At 40.0% G+C, this 24,846-nt stretch overlaps 3 protein-coding genes across 3 annotated transcripts; all 3 read left to right on the top strand.

Moving 5' to 3' along the window:
- Nucleotides 1-556: 556 nt before the first annotated feature.
- Nucleotides 557-6,281, top strand: LOC137780027 (transmembrane protein 26-like). Its single transcript, XM_068568342.1, has 6 exons — nucleotides 557-747; nucleotides 1,160-1,256; nucleotides 1,432-1,524; nucleotides 2,639-2,847; nucleotides 2,933-3,012; nucleotides 5,025-6,281. Exons 1-6 carry the CDS (start codon nucleotides 557-559, stop codon nucleotides 5,315-5,317), a joined length of 963 nt encoding a protein of 320 aa, XP_068424443.1. The 3' UTR covers nucleotides 5,318-6,281.
- Nucleotides 6,282-8,014: 1,733 nt separating this feature from the next.
- LOC137780135 (transmembrane protein 26-like) lies at nucleotides 8,015-11,369 on the top strand. Its single transcript, XM_068568494.1, has 6 exons — nucleotides 8,015-8,199; nucleotides 8,733-8,829; nucleotides 9,020-9,109; nucleotides 9,665-9,873; nucleotides 10,095-10,174; nucleotides 11,089-11,369. Exons 1-6 carry the CDS (start codon nucleotides 8,015-8,017, stop codon nucleotides 11,367-11,369), a joined length of 942 nt encoding a protein of 313 aa, XP_068424595.1.
- Nucleotides 11,370-18,844: 7,475 nt separating this feature from the next.
- On the top strand, nucleotides 18,845-22,102 carry LOC137779778 (transmembrane protein 26-like). Its single transcript, XM_068567963.1, has 6 exons — nucleotides 18,845-19,029; nucleotides 19,538-19,634; nucleotides 19,785-19,871; nucleotides 20,737-20,945; nucleotides 21,124-21,203; nucleotides 21,810-22,102. The coding sequence occupies exons 1-6, from the start codon at nucleotides 18,845-18,847 to the stop codon at nucleotides 22,100-22,102; spliced, it is 951 nt and encodes a 316-aa protein (XP_068424064.1).
- Nucleotides 22,103-24,846: the final 2,744 nt, after the last annotated feature.

Raw genomic sequence — 24,846 nt, forward strand, 5'->3', positions numbered from 1 at the left:
AAAGCCTCTATAGTCACATTAAGTTATTCAGGACAAACATGTGTTTAATACGTGATCCACCACTGCCTGCACGTAGTTTCGCAGAAATAAATCAGCATTGCATTGGAAACGTGCAGCAGTAGTTGGTCTACTTCAAGGTACAGTTTGAAGTCGTACATTACAGTGTCGACAGTAGTTGAAGTACCCTATGTGTTGTTACGCAACCCATATGAACAAACAGATGACGCGATGCTGCTCTCTCCTGCACACCCTGTACAAATGTTGTCATTCATAAATCATTGACTAATTGTGAATGATCTCTCTGAGACACCTCGCTTCTTCACAGCAGCCTCCTGAGTCCTGCAGCGCCTCAACGTGTCGTCCTCTGTCAGGTAAACAGAGCGGGACCTCCTTTCTGGGCGTGGCTTCAACTTTGGGGACTTTGTTCAAAAAAAAAAAACTACGTCCCACATTCCCCCCCCCCCCCCCCCCCCTCACAGTTGAAGCTTCACAGTGGAAGCAGCATATTATCGTTCGGGAATAACGGGGACGATACTTCCCTTCAACCAGCAGCAAGATGTGCCTGTTCAAGTTCATATGTGCCATTACCACCAGAGCGTTGTTCCTCATCGTCTCTCTGACCAGCGTCTGGAGGGTGACGTGGGTGAAGCAGGATCTCAACTACTGGCTCCTCACTATCCTCTTCCTGCCGCTTTTAGTTGAAACTATAATAACGCTGAAGAGTCGAAATGGACAAGATTATAAATGGTAAGACGAGGTGCATGCATGGAAGTGTCTGTAAAATGATGTAGCTTTTATGCTGAGGGTGCAACTTTGATCAAACGTAATGTAGGGGTATCTGTGTTTAAAACTAATCTCAACAACTTGGTGTGAAGATACATTTCCATGCTGAATATATTGAGAGTATAATGCATGAATATTTGTAGCTTTTGTCATGTTCCCCGTTTGTATCCCTTCCCCCACCGCCCTAAACACTCTGCATCCTGGTTGTCCCCCTGCTGCTATTGGGACGGTGACAATGGGGTGGGAGCCCCAAACATCCCCTATCAGTTGACTAATCGTTTCAGCTCTAAACAATTGTAATATTTATAACCAGGCTTGACAATTTCATGAGTCTTTTTGAAGTTGTGTTGATGAAGGTCTTGTGGTTGTCTTGCAGGTTTTCTCCTGCTATCTTTCTGTTTCTCGTCAGCATTATTCCCTCCATCTGGATCCTGGAGCTCCACTATCAGGAGGACAAAGTCAACGTCTTGGAGGTACTCCACGCCAGAAACAAACACACACTTTAATAAAAAACAACAACAACGATAATCTAATGACAGATGTTGGTACGGTGTAGTTATATTGCTATTCTACATATGTTTTTAAGACTTAAATTTTTTAAAAGTACATGCACTTTGTAAAAAAAAAGTCTCTTTCTTTGGTTTTCAGTGCAAAAAGCTCAACTCGTGGGCAAATTTGCGTAATGTGATCTCTCTGAATGAGACCCTGAGAAACATCACAACATACCAGGACTACCTGAAGGTAAGAGTGGCACACTGAAAGTCTTTTTGGGATGATCATGTATTTTCTTGGCAATCACTTCAATTGTAGATTGAATTACGCATACTTTGTAGGTCAATGACATTTGCCAAGAGTTGCTAAAGCAACAGACACATTTGGATTTCTAAAGAAATTGCTGGGGGGGGGGGTGGGATACTTTTCTCTTGGATGATGATGATGTATTTCTTGGAAATCCCACTGGATTACGCACAATTTGTAGGGTAATGAAACTCACCCAGCGCTCCTAAAGCAACAGATTTTGAAATCTCAAGAAATTGAGATGTCACTCATAGTGACTTATTGTCTGTGTTTGGAGCTTTGCAGACTTGTGTCATGTGTCAAACAAAAATTTGACACCCTTTTTTTTTTTAAATAAAAAAGGAACTCTCCGTACTGTATCCTCACAGGTCGAAAAAACGTTTCAGATCTGAGAATAAACCTTAGAACGCAAGATGTAGAACAGCTTTTAAAGCCATCGTTCTAACTAGTCAGGAAAATGAGAGCGCAGAGGCTTCCTGCCATTAATAACAAACATGCAAGCCTGAAAATCCCTGTGGACAGTACTTCTAAGAGGGGAGCATTTAAAATGGCTTCTATAGATACCATCTCTTGACCACTACCGCACCCTTTAGCGCAGGAGTGTTAGAAAGCTTTGGGACACACCTCAATAAGCTCTCTGAATGCCTCAGCAATTTAATGTGCAACATATTGGAGTCGTTCAAAGAAAAGTCTGAGGTGATGTTCTACATATTTTTCTCTTTTTTCATAATTAATTCATGCTACTGACAAATATTGTCTGTGTTGTGAAGGCTTAATATAGCTTATTTACGAGTGCTATTTTTAAAAGATGATCGTATGTATTTGAGTTTCACGTCTTCAGTGTCGAGAAGTCAGAATATTACTGAGAGACAAGCTAACACATTTTTAAGTTTTGGTCTTTTTATTGGATTTGTTGACAAAAAAGTAAAAAAGAAAACGGCAAACAAATAAGAAAATGGCATCGTCACAGAGCTGGGAGCCAGCTGCATGTTGAAGAGGATGCAAACCATTAAGTTACCGACAACAAAATAACTCTCAATCTCTCCTCCTTTTCCAGAACTTTAACCAGGTGTTAACAAATGTCTGTTCCAACGACTGGATCATGGCTCTTCATCAGAGCCTGCTCATCCTCCTCATCGTGGGGAAGTGGCTCCTCCCGCTGGGAGGCGGAGTCACGCGTGATGAGCTCTCGCAGCTTCTCCTAATTTTTGTTGGCACTGCAGCAGACATCCTCGAATTTACTAGTGAGACGCTGTCAGATGTCAAGTGGGTGACTAATCATGCATTGCATATGAAAAAGCTATAGAAAAAAGCAGGTTCTTTCACTATATGTTCTTTGTGTCGTTTCCAGAGAGAACAGTCCTCAGCTGGTCTACATCATCTTAGCTGTGTGGACTTGGAGCATGCTGCAGTTCCCCCTACATCTGGCTGGTCAGTGTGTGTTTTTGTTTGAAACAAATAACATTGGTGCTTTTTAAGCAGTTACAGCCGCGTACTGCTGTACATGACCTCTTCTCAATGTGGGACTATCTAAACAATGTGTTTATTTAGGAGCGCCCAGGCCAGTGCTTTAAGTAAACAGTGAAAAGCAGTTTGGCTCTTCTGTCAGCTTTGTCAATTTATTACCCAAAAATCAGTTTTCCCCTTGCAAGCCATGGTAATGTCCTTTTAGACATATAGTTTGAAAAACAAAGACTTACTACAAAAATAAATCACGAACAGGAAGGCTGGATTTATTTTTATTTTAGAAATGTTGACTGACTTAGGAGGAAATCCAGTGTCACATGACCAATACCTAAATAGCTTTGGACTGACAAATCTGAGATCTGAGCTTAAGATAAGAGGAATCCGCCCATATCAAGCGAATTCCTTTAGCAACTTATTACACTGAGCAGAGAAAAGGATGTAAACCTGCCTTCTCAGATCTGAGGAAACAAAATATTATGTTTCATGAAAGACAGAAAGAAAGAAAGTTCTGACGTGATAAGAAACAGCGTTACTTTGTTCTTGGAAATGTCAAGCCCACTAATGATCTCAATTATTCAATACCCAACATATAAAAATGTACAAATGGATCTTAAGATTCTTCATAATGATACTGCGATGTGTTGGTTTAGCGTCATTATACATTTAGAGCACTCAGAGCTTGAATGCACAGTGTTGTGTTGTGTTTACTAATGATGCTGCTTTTCCTTCAGTGTGTTCAGTTTGTGTTTGTGTTTGTGTTACCTCACATGGTCTGTCTTCTTGGTAGTTGGTGCCCAGTATGTTTGCATGCCGTGTAAACACAAATGTTGACAGACAGATGCAACGTTTCCATTCAAGACGAAAGGAGTACTATAATGGTGTACTAACGTTACTTTAAGGAAATGTACTGAAGGAAAAGTGAAATTAGTGGGTAAAAACTTGGTTTTGAGGGGAATTGGTATTGTGGCTACGTCACCTCACATCAAGAGGGGCTCGTGGGTTGGTTTCATGATCCCAGGAGGTCCTTCTGTCAGGAGTTTGAACGTTCTCTCTGTGGGTTCCCTCAGAGTTCTCTGGTTCCTCCCCCCGTCCAAAGACATGCAGGATAATAAAAGACTCTAAAATTGCACATTGATATGAATGTAAGCATGACTGGTTGTCTGTCTCTATATGTGCCCTGAGATGAACTGGTGATCTGCCCAGGGTGTCTCCGACCTTTGTCCAATGACAACTGGGATCGGCTCCCGCCTCCCCGTGACTTTTAAACAACTAAGAGTCGGACAATTAAATAAAAGTGGCTTTTAGTAAATAAAAAAGACCTACGGCAGGTGCAACAAGCATTGTAAAATTACAGAAATGAAATAACCTGACTTTTCTTATAGAATTAACAGTAGAATAAACTACAGACCACCAGCCACGAAGTTGGCCATCACTTCCATAACCAAAGCAGACACAACGCACAGACCTGTCGCGAACTATAAACAAGATAAACTTCTGTGGCTGCAGCTAAAAACTCCTCAAAAAAAGGTTTAAACTGAATGAAGCTCTGCAGTCACATCAGGGATTATTGTCACTAACAGCAGAAAGTCACTTTGAGGACCCAGCATAAGCGTTTGCCAGATCATGCAGCACGCGGCTGGTCAAGTGACATTGTGGGCATCTTAGATTTTGGTCACTTAGCGTGCTCCTTGACGTTTGATAGCATTCTTGTACATGTTTTGTACTTTTTGCTAACTGCTAACCCTCTCCCATCCCCACTCGGCCAGTGACCTCAAATACAAGAAGTATCATTTTCAGAGAGTCAGATTTATAGATCTCTGCCCTCACGCAGCGACTCACTTTTTCATGGGACTTGTGTGCTCCGTAATGGACGCAGCAGGAAGCAGCTACTTTGTGCAAAAATACACAAAAAAAAGCAGAATGTCATTTTGTCTCTGAGGTCCTCTTTTTCTCTCTCCCCATTTTTTTTTTTAAAGTGGTGAACTCCAAACCCGACAGTGATGGCGAGCAGGGGCCCCAGGAGGGGTCCTTCTTGTCTAAGTATAGCACGGATATTTGGATCATCGTGGAGGCTTTGTTCATCCAAGACGGGCCTTTCCTGGTGGTCAGACTAACCGTCATGACCTACTTCGACGTCTTCCACCAGATGCTGGTGTTCTTCGCCATCAAGAACTTCCTGGTGGTCATACTGAACTTGTACAGGTTGGTTCTTATATGCCAGGAATCCTGCAGTAGAGCCGGCCGGGGCAGCGCTGTCCCGTGTGTTTGACGAGTCCTCTCATGTGGGAATCAGGGAGACGGAGAGATGTTACTCTGACAACTGTACAGTCACACCAGACTTGTAAGAACTGCAATTAGAGCAGGGAGGGGAGGAAATCATTGCTTTCTGTTTTCTTCCCACAACATACTTAACTCTGTGGAGGAAATGACCTCTCATATTGTGAGAAAGCAGCCTGGAAGACGTTTAAATAAGGGATTAAACAGTTTAAAGAGATACCCACAATTCTGCATGACATTGTTTGACATTGTCCCATTCGTATTCACACCATTACAAGGCCTTAGTCTCTCACACCAGCTGACGTCAGTAAGTCCCTGAGGGTTCAGGGTTTAAGGCCTTAGGTGGGACATTAGGATTGGGCCACGAAGTGTTGACTGAAGGTCAGATTGCGGGAGAGCATTTCCTTGTCTTAACCCAGACAGGAAGTTAGCATTGATTGTGAAAACATCTAATGGTATTTGCCCTTTTTAAAAAGCCACCTTATCAGCACCGGAGAAGGAAGGCCATAAATTATACTATTTTTCCAAACTAACTTTTGGTATTTTTTTCCTCTTGGATAATTGCCCTTTTAAAAGAAAGAGAGAGACCGTTTTGTCATCATATGAATTTTCTCAAAATTGAACTTTTATGTGTTTCTTGCCCTTTAAAGCCATTAAGTACTTTCTCATTTGTATATACTTACTTATTGTTCATAGTGGACATTAAAATAGTCATGGAAATGTCATGGATAGGACACAGAGAACAAGAAGGGAGCGATGTGGGGAGTCCAAGTCAAAGAAATATTGAACGTGCACATTACTGAGCATGTCAGCACAATAACATAATACATAACACACAAATGTAGTCCCAAAGCTCCAGCTGTGCCAACACCTACAGTAAGTGAAGCCATGCTACTGTTTTAGTAAAGATGGGTGGGTTTCTGGTTGAGCGGAAGTGAGCACAGGGACAACAGGAAGACAGGAAGGGGGATTAAACAGCCATGAATTATGTTATTGTTTTACATTTGATTGAGAATATTATTTTACCAAAGTAACTTGTGTTATTTTGAATCTCTTGGATAATTGCCCTTTTTTAAACAAAAAATGAGAGATAATTAATTTACTTGAGCCACTTGAAATTTCACTCAGGTAATCAACTCATTTTGATTTGTTTGCACTTCTTGCCCTTTAAAGCTAATTATTGGCGGCTTTAAAATGCCAAATAATCAGTATTATAACTCCCTGGTTCATGTGAAGAAAACCTTAACTCAAACTGTGCATTTTGACTCGTTTCATTGTTTATGTCAAGTTATCTTTTGTATTTGTTGGTCCCCAAAATTGTATTATATCAAATGTTGTCATGCAGTTATTTTTACCATCCTATAGTCATTGTTATATGTTCATGTACTTGTACTGACACAGCCCAAATAAAACAATCCATACCATTGTTGTCTCATATTTATTTCTCATAATTTCAAAAACATTACTTTTAAACAAGCAGCGGTAATCAATATTTTATAATTAGGTCTCCTGTGTCATGTCCGGTATTATCTTACAGTAGCAATTATTTATGTGTTGTTGCTTATGTAAACTGACAAAAACACAAATAGATAGTCATTCTCTAATCTTCTCTGTAAAAGAATAAATGATGTGAGCAGGTTTGCACTTCTCACCTGATACCTAAAACAAGAGTTCAGATCACAGTTGATTCTCTCAATATTCAAATAAAAATCCACATTTACATTTTGTTGTTACATTGTGCTGATTGTATTGGCTACAACTACACACAGAGACCACTGTCTCCACATGGTGGACATCAGAATATACACACCCACATGTATTTTTCACTAAAGCCACTAACCACTATATACACCGACATGAATAAAAACTATAAAGTGTACTTTGACAAAGTAAATTAAACAAAAACGTGCTGAATTGTTTTGTGTCTGCAGATAGCAGTGTAAGCAGCTTAAAATGAGGCAGCAAAACCAAAGTGTTAAAAAAAGACAAATGAAAAGGTTTTTGTTCGTGTTGCTTTCCCTCTTTAATTTACTTTATTTGACACACAGTGAGAGTGAGATCACACAGGTATGTTTATGTTTAACCCTTATTTAGAAAGGGGACATGGCCAAGACAGCTGCATAAAAAGTGAATCAACAACAGCAACCACAATAAATCATAGAATACATATACTTAAGGGTCAAATAATAAATTAATACCTGCGCACTAAATTATTAATTCACCATTGTATTTATAAGAGCTTTATTTATGTAACTTTCTGTTTTCATACGTTGACGGTCCCCTTGAGTGCGCTGGGCTGTCACCTTGTGGTCACTTGATGTACTTTATGTACTGCATTATCTCACCTCCTTTCTCATTTCTCTGCTTTCCTCTCTTTCCTCTAACAGTGTGTTGTTCCGCCTGATGCACGAACAGATGGTGTGATGCTGCCCTCTCCTGCACCTCCTGTGCAAATGTTGTCATTCACCTCGCTTCTTCACGTTTCCCGCAGCCTCCTGAGTCCTGCAGCGCCTCACTGTGAAACTGGACGGGACCTCCTTTCTGGGCGTGGCTTAAACTTTGGGGACTTTGTTGAAAAAGAACTACATCCCACATTTTTTTTCTCCTCACAGTTGAAGCAGCACCCACTGGGATATTATCTTTCTGGGACATCTGCGGTGCACGACACTTCCCTTCGACCTGCAGCAAGATGTGTCAGTTCATGTGTGCCATTACCACCAGAGCGTTGTTCCTGTACGTCTCTGTGATGAGCGTCTGGAGGGTGACGTCGGTGAAGCAGGAGCCTATCTACTGGCTCCTCACTATCCTCTTTCTGCCGCTTTTAGTTGAAATGATAATAACGCTAAAGAGTCGAAGAGGAAAATATTATAAATGGTAAGACGAGGTGCATGCATGTAAGTGTTTGGAATATTATTTAGTTGTTATGCTGAGGGTGCAACTTTAATGAAGCGTAATGTAATGAGATCAGAAACCGTTTATTGCCAAGAATGTTTTCACAAACGAGGAATGTACTTTGGCGAAAGGTGCAACATTGGACATGAGACGTTGGATGAAACAAAGAACTATCAACAGTCAACGACACCACAGTGCAATGTGTATTAAATTAATATGAGGTAAAGATAAAGTGCTCAGACAACAAATAACGTTAGAGTGTTAAAGTGTATGTTTAAGTGTGTGATAATGTTAATTAAGTGTATGTTAAAGTGACATGTGTGCAAGGAAGTGACCGGTAAGAGGAAGATTTGTGTGTAAAACTAATCTTAACAACTTGGTTTGAAGATATGTTCCATGCTGAATATATTTAGAGTATAATGCATGAACATGTTTAGCTTTTGTCATGTTTTATTTCCATATTTTTCCCTCACGTTTTGTTGAAGTTGTGTTGATGAATGTTGGTTGTCTTGCAGGTTTTCTCCTGCTATCTTTCTGTTTCTCGTCAGCATTATTCCCTCCATCTGGATCCTGGAGCTCAACTACCATCAGGACAAAGTCAACGTCTTGGAGGTACTCCACGCCAGAAACAAACACACTTCAAAAAAAAAAAAAGAAGAAGTAAATGTAATCTAATGACAGATGTTGGTGGGTGTAGCTACTGTTTTATTGATATTCTACATTTGTTTTTAAGCTTTTTAATTTTTAACCAGAGGGAAAGTACACACTCAGTCTGTAAAAATCCTCTTTCAACGGTTTTCAGTGCAAACAGCTCAACTCGTGGGAGAATCTGCTTAATGTAATCACTCTGAACGACACCCTGGGAAACCTCACATACCAGAGCTACGTGAAGGTATGGCACACTGAAAAGATTCATAGAATGTCACTTTTCCTCATATAGGATACTTTTCTTTTGGGTGATGATGATGATGATGCTGTATTCCTTGGAAATCCCTTCCATTGGATTACTCCTGGATTAGCTCCTAAAGCAACAGATTTGGATTCATAAAGAAATAGCTCACTCGCTGAAGTTGAACTATTACTTCAACGTGGACATTTTTCCAATCTTCTTAACCATGCGTATTGTTCTGATAAAGAGCAGTGTGCTTGAAATGTCACTAAAAATGACTTATTATCTGCGGTGAGAGCTTCCAGTTTGCAGACTTTCATGTGTCAAACAATACACACACACACACATATATATATATGTATATTTATATATATATATATATATATATATATATATAAATGCCACGATCGGCAGAATGTAAAACGTCAACCGATCAAACAATGCCTACAATAATATCTAAACAAAAAAATGGCGGCATCACATGAGCTGCATATTGAAGGATGCAAACCATTAAGTTACTGACATCCACATAACTCTCAATCTCTCCTCCTTCTCCAGAACTTTAACCAGGTGTTAACGAATGTCTGTTCCAACGACTGGATCATGGCTCTTCATCAGAGCCTGCTCCTCCTCCTCATCGTGGGGAAGTGGCTCCTCCCGCTGGGAGGCGGAGTCACGCGTGATGAGCTCTTGCAGCTTCTCCTAATTTTTGTTGGCACTGCAGCAGACATCCTCGAATTTACTAGTGAGACGCTGTCAGATGTCAAGTGGGTGGCTAATCATGCGTTGCATATGAAAAAGCTATGTTCACTCACTCATGTATAAACAATAGACACAAATTGTAGGGAACTCAAACTATTTTAGGGCAACCTTACATAATCTGTGTCCTCAAATCATGACATTACATCAATGCATTAACTGGTAAAAAAAAAAAAAAAAAAGCAGCTTTCCATTGACTTTGACTATATGTTCTTTGCGTCTTTTCCAGAGAGAAAAGTTCTCAGATGGTCTACGTCATCTTAGCTGTGTGGACTTGGAGCATGCTGCAGTTCCCCCTACATCTGGCTGGTCAGTGTGTGTTTTTGTCTGAAACAAATAACTTTGGAGCGTATTTACCAGTTACAGCCATGCACTGTTATACATAACCTCTTCTCAGTGTGGGACTATCTAAACAATGTGTTTAGTCAGCAGTGTCCAGACCAGTGCTTTAAGTAAACAGTGAAAAGCAGTTTGGCTCCTCGGTCAGCTTTGTCAATTTATTACCCAAAAATCAGTTTTCCCTTCACGAGCCATGGTAATGTCCTTTTAGACATATAGTTTGAAACAAAGACTTACTACAAAAATAAATCACTAACAGGAAGGCTGGATTTATTTTTATTTTAGAAATGTTGACTGACATGTTGACTGAAATCCAGAGTCACTCGACCATCACCTAAATAGCTTAGGACTGACAAAGTCTCCAGATCTGAGCTTAAGATAAAAAGAATCAGCCCATATCAGGCAAAGTCCTTTAGCAACTTATTATGCTGCGCAGAGAAAAGGATGTAAACCTGCCTTCTCAGATCTGAGGAAACAAAAGATGGTAATTCATGAAAGACAGAAAGTCGTGACATGATAAGAAACAGCAGGACAAGATTCTTCATAGTGTAGGTTTACCGTCATTATACATTTAGAGCACTCAGAGCTTGAATGTACAGTGTTCTGTTGTGTTTACTAATGACGCTGCTTTTCCTTCTGTGTGTTCAGTTTGTGTTTGTGTTACCTCACATGGTCTGTCTTCTTGTTAGTTGGTGTCCAGTATGTTTGCATGTCGTGTAAACACAAAGTGTTGACAGACAGATGCAACATGTCCATCAAAGATGGAAGGAGTACTATAATGTTGTACTAACGTTATTTTAAGGAAAATTTAAGGAAAATGCTACAACAGACGTTATTTTGTCTCTAAGGTCCTGTTTTTTTGTCTCCCCATTTTTTTTTTTAAGTGGCGAACTCCAAACCAGACAGTGATGGGAAGCAGGGGGCCCTCTTGTCTAAGCACAGCACGGACATTTGGAGCATCATGGAGGCTTTGTTCATCCAAGACGGGCCTTTCCTGTTGGTCAGGCTCATCGTCATGACCTACTTTGACGTCTTCCATCAGATGCTAGTGTTCTTCGCCATCAAGAACTTCCTGGTGGTCATACTGAACTTGTACAGATTGGTTGGTATATGCCAACACTTCTGCAGTAGAGCCGGCCGGGGCAGCGCCGTCCCGTGTGTTTGACGAGTTCTCTCATGTGGGAATCAGGGAGACGGAGAGATGTTACTCTGACAACTGTACAGTCACATCAGACTTGTAAGAACTGCAATTAGAGCAGGAAGGGAAGAAAATGATTGATTTCTGTCACAATATACTTAACTTTATGTAGAAAATTACCTCTCATCTTGTGAGAAAGGAGCCTAGAAGACATTTAAATAAGGGATTAAATGCCCACAATTCTGCATGACATTGTTTGACATTGTCCCATCCGTATTCACACCATTACAAGCCCTTAGTCTCTCACACCAGCTGACGTCAGTAAGTCCCTAAGGGTTTAAGGTGCAAGGCCTTAAGTGCGACATTGGCATTGAGCCATGAAGTGTTGACTAAAGCTGAGATTGAGAGAGAGCATTTCCTTGTCTTAACTCAGCCAGGAAGTTAGCATTGATTGTGAAAACATCTAATGATAGTTGCCCTTTTTAAAAAGCCACCTTATCTGCACTGGACAAGGAAGGCCATAAATGATATTATTTGTTTACCTTTGAATAGGGAAATTATTTTTCCAAACTAACTTATGTTATTTTTCTCCTCTTGGATAATTGCGCTTTTGAAAAAAAGTCCCCAAAAAAATCATCAAATCAGTACAGTATCTCAAAGTTAAGTTGTATGTTTTTATTGTTCTTTGAAGCTATAAACTGCTTACTTATTTTATACACTTAGACTTATTGTTCATATTGTAAATTGTATGAGATCAAAATAATCAGGAAAATATCATAGATGGGACAAAGAGGAAAATAAGGGAGCAGAGCAAAACAGGAATATTTTCCTCAGAGGGCTTCACAATCTGTACAGCATACGACACCCTGGCTTCAGATAAGGAAAGGAAACAAAGCAGATGAAAAGGTGTGGGGAGTCCAAGTCAAAGAAATATTACATGTCCACATTACTTAGCATGTACCCAAGAGCCATACTTGACTACAAGTAGAGATACCTCACTGGAAAATGATTCCAGTAAAAGTGAAAGCCACCAATTAGAAAATAACTTGAGTAAAAGTCTTAAAGTATCTGTTGGCTAGCTAACATTAAGTTAGCTAACATTAGCCAACTATTGCTGCAATGATGATAGCTAAGAATGACTCAAAGCAACAAAATCTCAGAACTGTCAACACACCCTCAGCTCACTAATTCGCTAGAGATCTGTCTACTACACTAATTGTCTCATTTGATTTACGATAGCTAGCGAACGGTCACTTAACATACACCATTTATAGCTAAATTAAAGGATCAGACACCTGTATCTCCTCCTCCCCTGTACTGCCAAAGATATAATACCCCAATCCTGTAGGAAACACTGCTAGACATCCTAACAGGTTTATGCTAATTATGATGACTAAACATTAACTTTGAAGCTCATGGGATTAATCTTAATTTACCTCAATGTGTTTCCTCAGGTTGGATGAGCAGTTTTTGAATGCCAATATTTCAGTAGCTTTTGGTAAGCAATTCATTTGGAAATCTTCTCTTTCATAATTTTAGCTACAGATACTGTTCAGGTATATCCAAATGTTCAGCTCTCTCTCATATAAGAGAAAATATTAAAATACTCCTGAACTTCTTTAACTTTAAAAGCTTTAAAAAATCCAACAGATTCACACATTTGGCCACAGAGCCCCATGTTAACTCAGACTCCAAAAAGATCTCAAACAGACAATCATAACTGATTTAAGGATTTGTTTTACACTACAGAACCACCATTCACAAGATCCGTTCATCAAGTCATTCTTCCTCTCAAGGAATGATATCTAAGCAATAGGAGGTACGGTTATCTCAGTTTTAAAATGGGTGCTCCTCAGCTCTAACTCCATGTTAAGCCTATGGAACTGTAGTCCCTTTGAAGTTATCGCTGCATCAACCTTTGATGTTGGCAGCACACAGGTGTGCTCATTAGTGCAGATTGATACACACACACTCTCACACACAGACAGACAGACAGAAAAACAATCCTGTTTAGTATAACCATTACACATTTACTGTTTTAATTCAATTATAGTTTGCGATTAGACCATACAGAATGCATTGGACACTATAGATGGCTATGTAGAATAATATTTTCTATATAAAGGGTATCATACAAGGTCCCCTGTGTAGCAGCCTGTGTTACCATATTAGGCAACAGATCTCCAGTGGTTTGACTTTAGAAACAGGATGTAGGATTGACCCGTGAAGAAATAGAGGAGGGGTAAAAGTGTGTCTGTGAGGTACAAGAGCTAATGCATAGAGCAGAGGACAGAAGAATTTCACCAGGGTCCAATCCCAATCTCCACCCTTACGGACTCACGGACTTTGAGGAGCACTCCTGCGAAGTCCGCGAGGGTTTAGTTCTGTCGCACTGTCACATTGAAGAGAGCTTGAGGACTCTATGGCAGACATTTTGAGCCCTTTATGAACCCTTTTCCGTCAGCATTAGATGTTGACTTTGCCTGAGGGAATTACCCACAATTCATAGCAATGTGACGTTAAATACACAGTTACCAACCAAAGAATGGAGACGTAAAAAAAAAAAAGTTAAACAAAGAAGGACGGACAGGTGGTTCGGTATAACATGCGTTTATTGTCTTTCTGTGGTTGCACAACACGATAAAGTCCATTGATGCCCATCACCAGGATAATGCTGCTTGAGACTGTGCAGTGTTGTTGAAGCGGTCAAAAACCTGTGCTCTTTCCAGGGTCTGACACCTGCCGCCAATCCTGTTCTAATTACTTATACAGTGGAACAGAACAGCACCACCCAGTGGACATAAATAGTAGCAATGTGCTCCCATTTGGCTCCTACAGCATCTTTACCAAAAGAGGAAGAATATCAGATTCACCCTCGTCCCAGCTGTTCGGGATTGGGACAGGACATCCATCTTCAGAGTCTGCAGCTTGGGAGAGGAGAGGAGAAGTCTTTTTCAAACCATTATTTTTAGTTGCATGTGACACTGAAACTGTTTAATTGAAATCAAATCGTTGTATGTGATAAAGTGAGATAAACTTTAATAAAACATGAAACCAAACCAAGTATTCTGGTTCTTTAAAACTATTTAAACTCTTTTCCCATGTCCATCAACCGTGGGATACAGAAGTGATGACTGACTCGAAGTTAAGTGGGTGAAGACACACAGACAGAAACACAGGCACACACAGACATACAGGCACACAAGCACACACACTCACACATGCACACACACACACACACACACACACACACACACACACACACACACACACACACACACACACACACACACACAGCAGGAAATGCTTTTTCTAGTTTACTTTATTTGACACAGTAAGATGGAGGTCACCCACATATTTATTTAAGTTATGAATTAAATCAACAACAGTAACCACAAGAAAGACATTATTAATTCACCATTAAATTCATAAGAGATTTATTTATGTAACTTTTTGTTTTCACAACTTAAATATCGGTTTACTTGTTTGAGTGCGCTGGGCTGTCACCTTGTGGTCACTTTATGTACTGCGTTATCTCACATACTTTCTAATTTCTCCTCTCTTTCCTCTCACAGTGTGTTGTTACGCCTGATGAACGAACAGATGATGTGACGCTGCTCTCTCCTGCACATCCTGTACCCGTGTCGTCATTCATAAATCATTGACTAACTAATAGGGTAATGAAAATCCTAAATCGTATTACAAGCCAGCACAGGGGTAATATGGCCTCCCGATTGTCACAATCTCTGTTATCTGATGGAGATTTAGAGCCATGGTTGGCAAAAAGTCAAATGTCAACCAATCATATTAATAACAGGATAAAGGATATTGAATAATTTGTTCAAACATTATACTCTTTTGCATAGAAGATTTGCTGAAAAAACGTGTTGTTTCAATGTGTTATAACTAGAAAACCAAGTAAATACATGACATAGTTCGATCAGGGACTAAGATAATGTTTTTGTTATGATTCAATATTAAAAATCTATGAGTCATCTCCGCATTGGATTCAGCAATGCAATTGTGTAAAGTAGCAAGACTTAAGTGGTAACCAGTCTTTAAAAAAGATGAAATATTACTAGCATGTGAGAAGAGATGGAAAATGTATCCTAAACAGCATGTAGATGAGAAATAAAACACCTCCAAGAATTGATCCTTGAGGAACTCCACATGTTAGGGAAATTAGAAATACACACAAATAACTTGCAAAGTCTTACATAGTAAGAAAAACACATTCCAATAAACTAGAAATATTATGTCTCAACAGTATCAATCAAAGCCTTTAAATTAAGAACAAAAAAATGTGACGTTCACTGACGTGACTGACACTAGAGAGACGTCTTTGCTTCGCTTCAGATAAAGAGAGAGACAGATCTGAGAATGAACTTTTAAAGTAATAGTTTTAACTAGTCAGGAAAATGAGAGCGTAGAGGCTTCCTGCCATTAATAACAAACATAAGAGCCTGAAAATCTTTATGGACAATAACTGTAAGAGGGTATTTAAAAATGGCTTCTATAGATACCAGCTATTGACCACTTCCGCACCCTTTAGCCCAGGAGCGTTAGCTTTTTGCGGTGTGTCCCAAAGCTTTCTGTCTGAATGCCTCAGCTCTTTAATGTGCAACATATGGGAAGCATTAAAAGAAAAGTCTGAGGTGATATTCTATATATTTTTCTCTCTTTCTAAATTAATGCATGTTATTGACAAGTATTGTCAAAAACATATATACGTAAATATGTTCTTTGTGTCTTTTCCAGAGAGAAAAGTTCTCAGATGGTCTACGTCATCTTAGCTGTGTGGACTTGGAGCATGCTGCAGTTCCCCCTACATCTGGCTGGTCAGTGTGTGTGTTTTTGTCTGAAACAAATAACTTTGGTGCGTATTAAACAGTTACAGCCATGCACTGTTGTACATAACCTCTTCTCAGTGTGGGACTATCTAAACAATGTGTTTAGTCAGCAGCGTCCAGACCAGTGCTTTAAGTAAACAGTGAAAAGCAGTTTGGCTCCTCGGTCAGCTTTGTCAATTTATTACCCAAAAATCAGTTTTCCCTTTGCGAGCCATGGTAATGTCTTTTTAGACATATAGTTAAAAAAAAGACTTACTACAAAAATAAATCACGAACAGGAACGCTGTATTTATTTATTTTTTTAGAAATGTTGAGCGTCTTTAGGAGGAAATATCACATGCCCAATACCTAAATAGCTTTGGACTGACAAAGTATCCAGATCTGAGCTTAAGATAAGAGGAATCCGCCCATATCAGGCAAAGTCCTTTAGCAACTTATTACACTGAGCAGAGAAAAGGATGTAAACCTGCCTTCTCAGATCTGAGGAAACAAAATATTATGTTTCATGAAAGACAGAAAGAAAGAAAGTTCTGACGTGATAAGAAACAGCGTTACTTTGTTCTCGGAAATGTCAAGCCCACTAATGATCTCAATTATTCAATACCCAACATATAAAAATGTACAAATGGATCTTGAGTTTCTTCATAGTGATACCGCGATGTGTAGGTTTACCGTCATTATACATTTAGAGCACTCAGAGCTTGAATGCACAGTGTTGTGTTGTGTTTACTAATGATGCTGCTTTTCCTTCTGTGTGTTCAGTTTGTGTTTGTGTTACCTCACATGGTCTGTCTTCTTGTTAGTTGGTGTCCAGTATGTTTGCATGTCGTGTAAACACAAAGTGTTGACAGACAGATGCAACATGTCCATCAAAGATGGAAGGAGTACTATAATGTTGTACTAACGTTATTTTAAGGAAATCTATTAAAAGGAAAAGGGAAATTATTGGGTAAAAAGGTGAGGCTCGAGGGTTGGTTTCCCAATACCAAGAGGTACTTCTGTGTGGAGTTTGAACGTTCTCCTTGTGGGTTCCCAGCGGGTTCTCTGGCTTTCTCCCACAGTCCAAAGACATGAAGCTTAATTCGAGACTCTAAAATTGCCCGTCGGTATGAATGTGAGCGGGACTCGTTGTCTGTCTCTATATGTGTCCTGCTATGAACTGGCAACTTGTCCAGATGTTAGTCTGGACAGGTCAAAGTCAGGGAGAGTAGACGGTCGAGTTGACAGTCGAGTGTCGCACCGAGGTTCGTGGTTGTCGGGGCCAACACTGAGATGTTGAAGGTAATAGTCAGGTCGTGGGTGGGAGAGATTTTTCCCGGAAAGAAAAAGTAGTTTAGTCTTGTATTTTTCCGGTGGTGTGCGTAGTGAGAGGACAAGGTTCAGACACAGATCCTTTCCATATTACCCAGTAAGTGTGGTCATTGAGGTTGGATGAGAAGAGGGAGAGCGCAGAGCCTGAGATACCCAGCTCCTGGAGGGAGGATATACGGATCGGGTGGTTCACTGTGTCAAAGGCAGCAGAAATGTCTAAAAGGATAAGGACAGAGAAGGGACTCTAGCAGTGTGAAGTTGCTCAGAGACAGCAAAGAGGGCAATCTCTGTTGAGTGGCCTGCCTTGAATCCAGACAGGTGAGGATCAAGAAGGTTGTTTTGGTGGAGAAAGGAGGAAACTTGGTTAAAGATTGCTTGCTCAAGAGTTTTGGAAAGAAAAGGAAGGAGAAAGAGTCTGTAGTTGTTGACTTCAGATGGGTTGAGAGTAGGTTTCTTCAGGAGAGCGTTAACTCTTGCCTCCTTCAGAGAGATAAACTTTAATAAAAACTTGGCCTTACCATTTGTAAGTGACTGAAACCAAATAAAGCATTCTGGTTCTTTAAAACTATTTGAACCCTTTTCCCCTGTCCATCAACCGTGAAGTGGCGACTGAATCTACCAAAGAAAATCAAGTTAAGTATCTCTGGGTGAAGACTTTTGCAGTGTTTGTCAGAAATGATGAGATTTCACACAGAGAGACACACACACGCACAGGCACACACAGACAGACAGTCACACAGGGACAAGCTTTCAGCTTTCAGCATGTCAACGCGTTATCAGCAGGAAATGCATTTTCTGGTTTACTTTATTTGACACAGTGAGAGGGAGATCATCCACATAATAATTTTTATTTGATTTAACTCATATTTTAAAACGTGACATGGCTAAGTAAGCTGTATAAAGTGAATCAAAAACAGTAACCACAAGAAATCATAGAATCATTTTATTATGTACTGGATTATCTCACCTACTTTCTAATTTCTCTTCTTTTCTACCTTTCCTTTCAGAGTGCGTTGTTACGCCTGATGAAGATGATGTGATGCTGCCCTCTCCTGCACATCCAGTACCAATGTTGTCCTTCATAAATCATTGAATGATTCTGAATGATCTCTCTGAGACACCTCGCTTCTTCACGCATGACAGCAGCCTCCTGAGTCCTGCAGCGCCTCAACGTGAAACTGGACGGGACCTCCTTTCTGGGCGTGGCTTAAACTTTGGGGACTTTGTTGAAAAAGAACTACATCCCACTTTTTTCTCCTCACAGTTGAGGCAGCACCCACTGGGATATTATCTTTCTTGGACATCTGCGGTGCACGACACTTCCCTTCAACCTGCAGCAAGATGTGTCAGTTCATATGTGCGATTACCACCAGAGTGTTGTTCCTCATCGCCTCTCTGATTAGCATCTGGAGGGTGACATCGGTGAAAGATGATCCTTTCTACTGGCTCCTCACTATCCTCTTTCTGCCACTTCTAGCTGAAATGATAATAACACTAAAGAGTCGAAAGGGAAAAGATTATAAATGGTAAGACGAGGTGCATGCATGGAAGTGTTTGGAAATTATGTAACTTTTATGCTGAAGGTGCAATTTTACTGGAACGTAATGTAGGGATATTTGTGTGTGTGCATCTCTATGTGTGTGTGTGTGTAAAACTTATCTTAACAAACTGGTTTGAAGATATATTTCTATGCTGAATATATTTAGAGTATAACGCATGAATATTTGTAGCTTTTGTCATGTTCTTCGTTTTTAATCCCTCTCCCCACCGCCCTAAACACTCTGCATCCTGGTTGTCCCCTTGCTGCTATTGGAACGGTGACAATGGGGTGGGAGCCCCAAACATCCCCAATCAGTTGACGAATAGACAAATCGTTTCAGCTCTAAACAATTATAATATTTATAACCAGGCTTTACAATTTGATAAATTCCTGATGTGTGACCTTTGAACACAAAATGTAGGTTTTATTTCCATCTTTGATCCCACGCGTCTTTTTGAAGTTGTGTTGATGAAGGTCTTGGGGTTGTCTTGCAGGTTTTCTCCTGCTATCTTTCTGTTTCTCGTCAGTAGTATTCCCTCCATCTGGATCCTGGAGCTCAACTACCAGCAGGACAAAATCCAGATCTTGCAGGTACTCAAACAAACAAACACACTTGAAAATGATGTTGGTGTGTGTAGCTACATTTATATTGATATTCTACATTTGGTTTTAAGCTTTTCCTTTTCATACGGGGGGAAAGTACAAACTCTGTCTATAAAAACCCTTTCAATGGTTTTTTAGTGCAAAATGCTTAACTCGTGGGAGAATGTGCAAGATGTGATCAGTCTGAACGACACCCTGGGAAACACAAACCAGGACTACCTGAAGGTAAGAGTGGCACACTGAAACATTCATAAAACGTCACTTTTCCTCGAAAGAAAAGTTTAGTTTTCTTGTGATTTAATATTTAAAAGCTGTGAGTCATCTTGGCATTGGCTTCAGCAAGGCAATTTTGTAAAGTAGAAAGACCTGAGAGGTAACCAGCCTGAATTTCCCTTAGGGGATCAATAAAGTAATTCTCTATCTATCTTATCTATCTAGGCTTTAAAAAAAGACTCACTAGAATAAAGGTTGTCCAATAATTGATCCTTGAGGAACTCCACAGAGGTCAGGGGAGGCTTCCTGCCATTAATAGCAAACATAAGAGCCTGAAAATCTCTGTGGACAGTAAATCTAAGAGTGGAGCATTTAACATGGCTTCTATAGATACCAGCTATTGACCACTACCGCTCCCTTTAGCCCAGGAGCGTTAGCTTTTTGCGGTGTGTCCCAAAGCTTTCTGTCTGAATGCCTCAGCTCTTTAATGTGCAACATATTGGAGTCGTTAAAAGAAAAGTCTGAGGTGATATTTTACATGTTTTTTCTCTTTTTTCATAATTAATTCATGCTGCTGCCAAGTATTGTCTGTGTTGTGAAGGCCGGATACAGATTATTTCTCTATGCTATTTCTAAAAGATGAAAGTATGTATCTGAGTTTTACGTCAGAGTACTGATTACTGGGAGGCAAACTAAAACATTTGTAAGTTTTTGTACAAAAAACAAAGAAAAGTAAAATATTGAATGTCACCGGGTGTTTTCTTTAAATGATGACTTTTTGATTCAGACTAAACATCTATCAGAACAAATATTACGGGGTTGCAAACCATGAAGTCACCGACAACAAAATAACTCTCAATCTCTCCTCCTTCTCCAGAATTTGAGCCAGGTGTTAACGAATGTCTGTCCCAACGACTGGATCATGGCTCTTCATCAGATCCTGCTCATCCTCCTCATCGTCGGGAAGTGGCTCCTCCCATCGGGAGGCGGAGTCACACGTGATGAGCTCTCTGAGCTTCTCTTAACTTTTGTTGGCACTGCAGCAGACATCCTCGAATTTAATAGCGCGACGCTGTCAGATGTCAAGTGGGTGGCTAAAACTATGTTCATTCACTCATGTATAAAGAATAGACACAAAATGTAGGGAACTCAAACACTTTTAGGGCAACCTTACATAATCTGTGTCCTCAAATTATGACATTACATGATTAACTAGAAAAAAAGCAGCTTCCCATTGACTATATGTTCTTTGTGTCTTTTCTAGAGCGAAAAGTCCTCAGATGGTCTACATCATCTTAGCTGTGTGGACTTGGAGCATGCTGCAGTTCCCCCTGCAACTGGCTGGTCAGTGTGTGTTTTTGTCTTTTGTCCATCAGAGATGGAAGGAGTACTCAAAAAAGAAAAGGTTTTAACTGAATGAACTTTGCAGTCACATCAATTATTGTCATTTACAGCAGAAAGTCACTTGGAGCATCCACCGTACGCATCATAGCATGTTTGCCAGATCATGCAGCACGCAGCTGTTCACGCAACGTTTTGGGTGTCTTTGGTCACTTAGCGTGCTCCTTGACGTTTGATAGCATTCTTGTTCATTTTTCTGTACTTTTCACTAAATGCTAACCCTCTCTCATCCCTACTCGGACAGTGAGCTCATTTTACAACATGTATCATTTTCAGAGAGACAAATTTATGGAGCTCCGCAAATCACACAGCGAATCACTTTTTCATGGGACTTGTGTGCTCTGTAATGAATTCATGCTCGATACAACTTGAAATAAAAATTACACAAAAAAGTAGAAATGCACAAAAAAGACTTTTGCTACATACTTTTAGTAGCTTCAGTTAAATCCAGGTTAAAACAGCTAAACAAAGAAATTGATACAACAGTCTGTTATTTTGTCTCTAAGGTCCTTTTTTTCTGTCTCCCTCTTTTTAAAAAAAAAAAAAAAGTGGTGAACTCCAAACCAGACAGTGATGATAAGCAGGGGGCTCAGGAGGGGTCCTTCTTGTCCAAGTACAGCACGGATGTTTGGATCATCATGGAGGCTTTGTTCATCCAAGACGGGCCTTTCCTGCTGGTCAGGCTCACCGTCATGACCTACTTCAACGTCTTCCATCAGATGCTGGTGTTCTTCGCCATCAAGAACTTCCTGGTGGTCATACTGAACTTGTACAGGTTGGTTGGTATATGCCAGCAATCCCGCAGTATATCCGACCAGGGCAGCACCGTCCCGCGTGTTTGACGAGTCCTCTCACGAGGGAATCAGGGAGATGAAGACATGTTACTCTGACAACTGTACAGTCACATCAGACTGGTAAGAACTGCAATTAGAGCAGGAAGAAAAGGAAATGCATGCTTTCTGTTTTCTTCTCACAATATACTCTGTGGGGGAAATTACCTCTCATCATGAAGCCGGAAGACGTTTAATTTAGGGAGCAAAAAGTTTAAAGAAATACCCCCAATTCTGCATGACATAGTAAAACTAGTAATGTGTTGCAAATAGTGGCGACACGTTACTCACGTCAGTTTGTTCACTCAACAATAATGCTGCGTTCACACCAAACACATCACGAAAGTTACTTGAGCCTGAAAGGGGGCGTGACTTATTGCAGTAAAAACAGTTACCTTACACCATCTACAATAGAAATAGCCACTAGTTCTGCTTCATACTTATTGTGTGAATTCTACATACAATAGAACATCAAACTCCATGGTGTCTGGGTTCACAATATTAACGGTAATCCCACAGCAGCGTCTGAATGACAGCCTATCAGTGCTACTTCAGGCGGACCAGCAGCAGTTTGATTGACAACGACAGGACAGCGGTGATGACGGGCGGAGCTTCTCAACGCTGATTGGCTTCAACTCATTTGCACAGCGCTATTTGCGTCATTCGCGCTGAATCAAATTTGCGTCATTTGCGTCTGTGCATTGACTTTGCATGTAATCTACTCGCGCATCAAATTCGCAACGTCTTTGGTGTGAACGCAGCCTTAATCTCTCACACCAGGTAACGTCAGTAAATCCCTGAGGGTTCAGGGTTTAAGGACTTAGGTGGGACATTGGGATTCAGCCATGAAGTGTTGACTGAAGCTGAGATTGAGGGAGAGCATTTCCTTGTCTTTACCCAGACAGGAAGTTAGCATTGATTGTGAAAACATCTAATGGTAGATGGCAGTTTGAAAAAGCCATGCAAGTATAGAAGGCCATACATTCTATGATTTTTTTTTAACCTTTGAATTGAGATATTGTTTTTCCCTGTTGTATAATTGCCCTTTTAATAAAAGAGAGAGAGAGACATTTTATTCACAGGTTACAGATGTAATATCTAAAAAATGTAAGTTGCATGTGTTCCTTGCCCTTTAAAGCTATTAATTACTTACTCATTTGTATATACTTACTTGTTGTTCATATTAGAACTGGTATGACATTAAAATAGTCAGGTAAATATCATGGATGGGACACAGAGGAAAAGAAGGGAGCAGAGCCAAACAGGAACATTTTCCTCAAAGGGCTTCACAATCTGTACACGATACAGCACCTTCTGTCCTTTTCCACACTCGCTTCAGATAAGGAAAGGAAACAAAAACTGATTAAAAAAAGAAGAAGTGGGGAGTCCAAGTTAAAGAAATATTGCATGTGCACATTACTGAGCATGTCAGCACAATAACATAAACAAATGTAGTCCCAAGGCTCCAGCTGTGCCAACACCTACAGTAAGTGAAGCCATGCTACTGTTTTAGTAAAGATGGATGGGTTTCTGGTTGAGCGGAAGTGAGCACAGGGACAACAGGAAGACAGGAAGTTAGAGAGATTTACTGGATGACATAGAGGCACAAAGTGATGACTGGAGCTGAGATTGAGTTAACCCAGGCAGGATAAAGACATGTCATCAGCCATGAATTATGTTATTGTTTTACATTTGATTGAGAATATTATTTTACCAAAGTAACTTGTGTTATTTTAAATCTCTTGGATAATTGCCCTTTTTTTAACAAAAGAGGACAGATATTATGGAGAGAGATTTTATAGCCTAAAAATAAAGAGACTTGAATTTTCACTCAGGTAATCAAGTCATTTTGATTTGTTTGCACTTCTTGCTCTTTAAAGCTAATTACTGCCGGCTTTAAAAGGCCAAAGAATCAGTATTATAACTCCCTGGTTTATGTGAACACAACCTCAACTCAAACTGCATTTTGACTTGTTTCATTGTTTATGTCAAGTTATCTTTTGTATTTTTTTGTTGCAAAAATAGTATTATATCTAATGTTGTCATGCAGTTATTTTTACCATCCTCTAGTCATTGTTATATGTTCATGTACTTGTACTGACATGGCCCAAATAAAACAATCCGTACCATTGTTGTCTTATAGTTATTTCTCTGAATTTTACACAGACTCACAAGGTAACAACAATACCAGCCACATGCTGTCTGCTGGTACACACAACCAAGGCAGACACAACACAGACCACAGACTTGTCTCGAGCTATAAACATAATAAACTCCACTGTGGCTGAAGCCATGAACACCATTCACTCCTCAAATCCTCAAAAAAAAAAAGGTTTCAACTGAATGAAGCCCTTGCAGCATCCACCTTAAGCATTTGCCAGACAATGCAGCACACACTTGGTCACGTGACATTGTGGGCGTCTTTGATTTTGGTCACTTATACATTGACCTTGACATTTTTTTAGATAAATTTATGGAGCTCTGCTTTTATCATATTTTCATGTGACTTGTGTGCTCTGTAATGGATGCAGTTGGATGGAACTACTTGAAATAAAAAATGTTTTAAAAAGTAGAAATGTACACACAAAAAAAACATTTTGCGACGTCCATTCAGTAGCTAAAGTTAAATCCAGGTTAGAACAACTAAACAAAGAAAACAAAACAACAGACTATTGTTTTGTCTCTGGTGTTCTGTTTTTCTGTCTCCCCATTTAAAAAAAAGTCATGAACAAACCAGACAGTGATGGCGAGCAGGG

The sequence above is a fragment of the Clinocottus analis genome, unplaced genomic scaffold (assembly GCF_023055335.1).
Source record: "Clinocottus analis isolate CAN_PGR_092001 unplaced genomic scaffold, fCliAna1.0.p SCAF_8, whole genome shotgun sequence".
NCBI lineage: Eukaryota > Metazoa > Chordata > Actinopteri > Perciformes > Cottidae > Clinocottus > Clinocottus analis.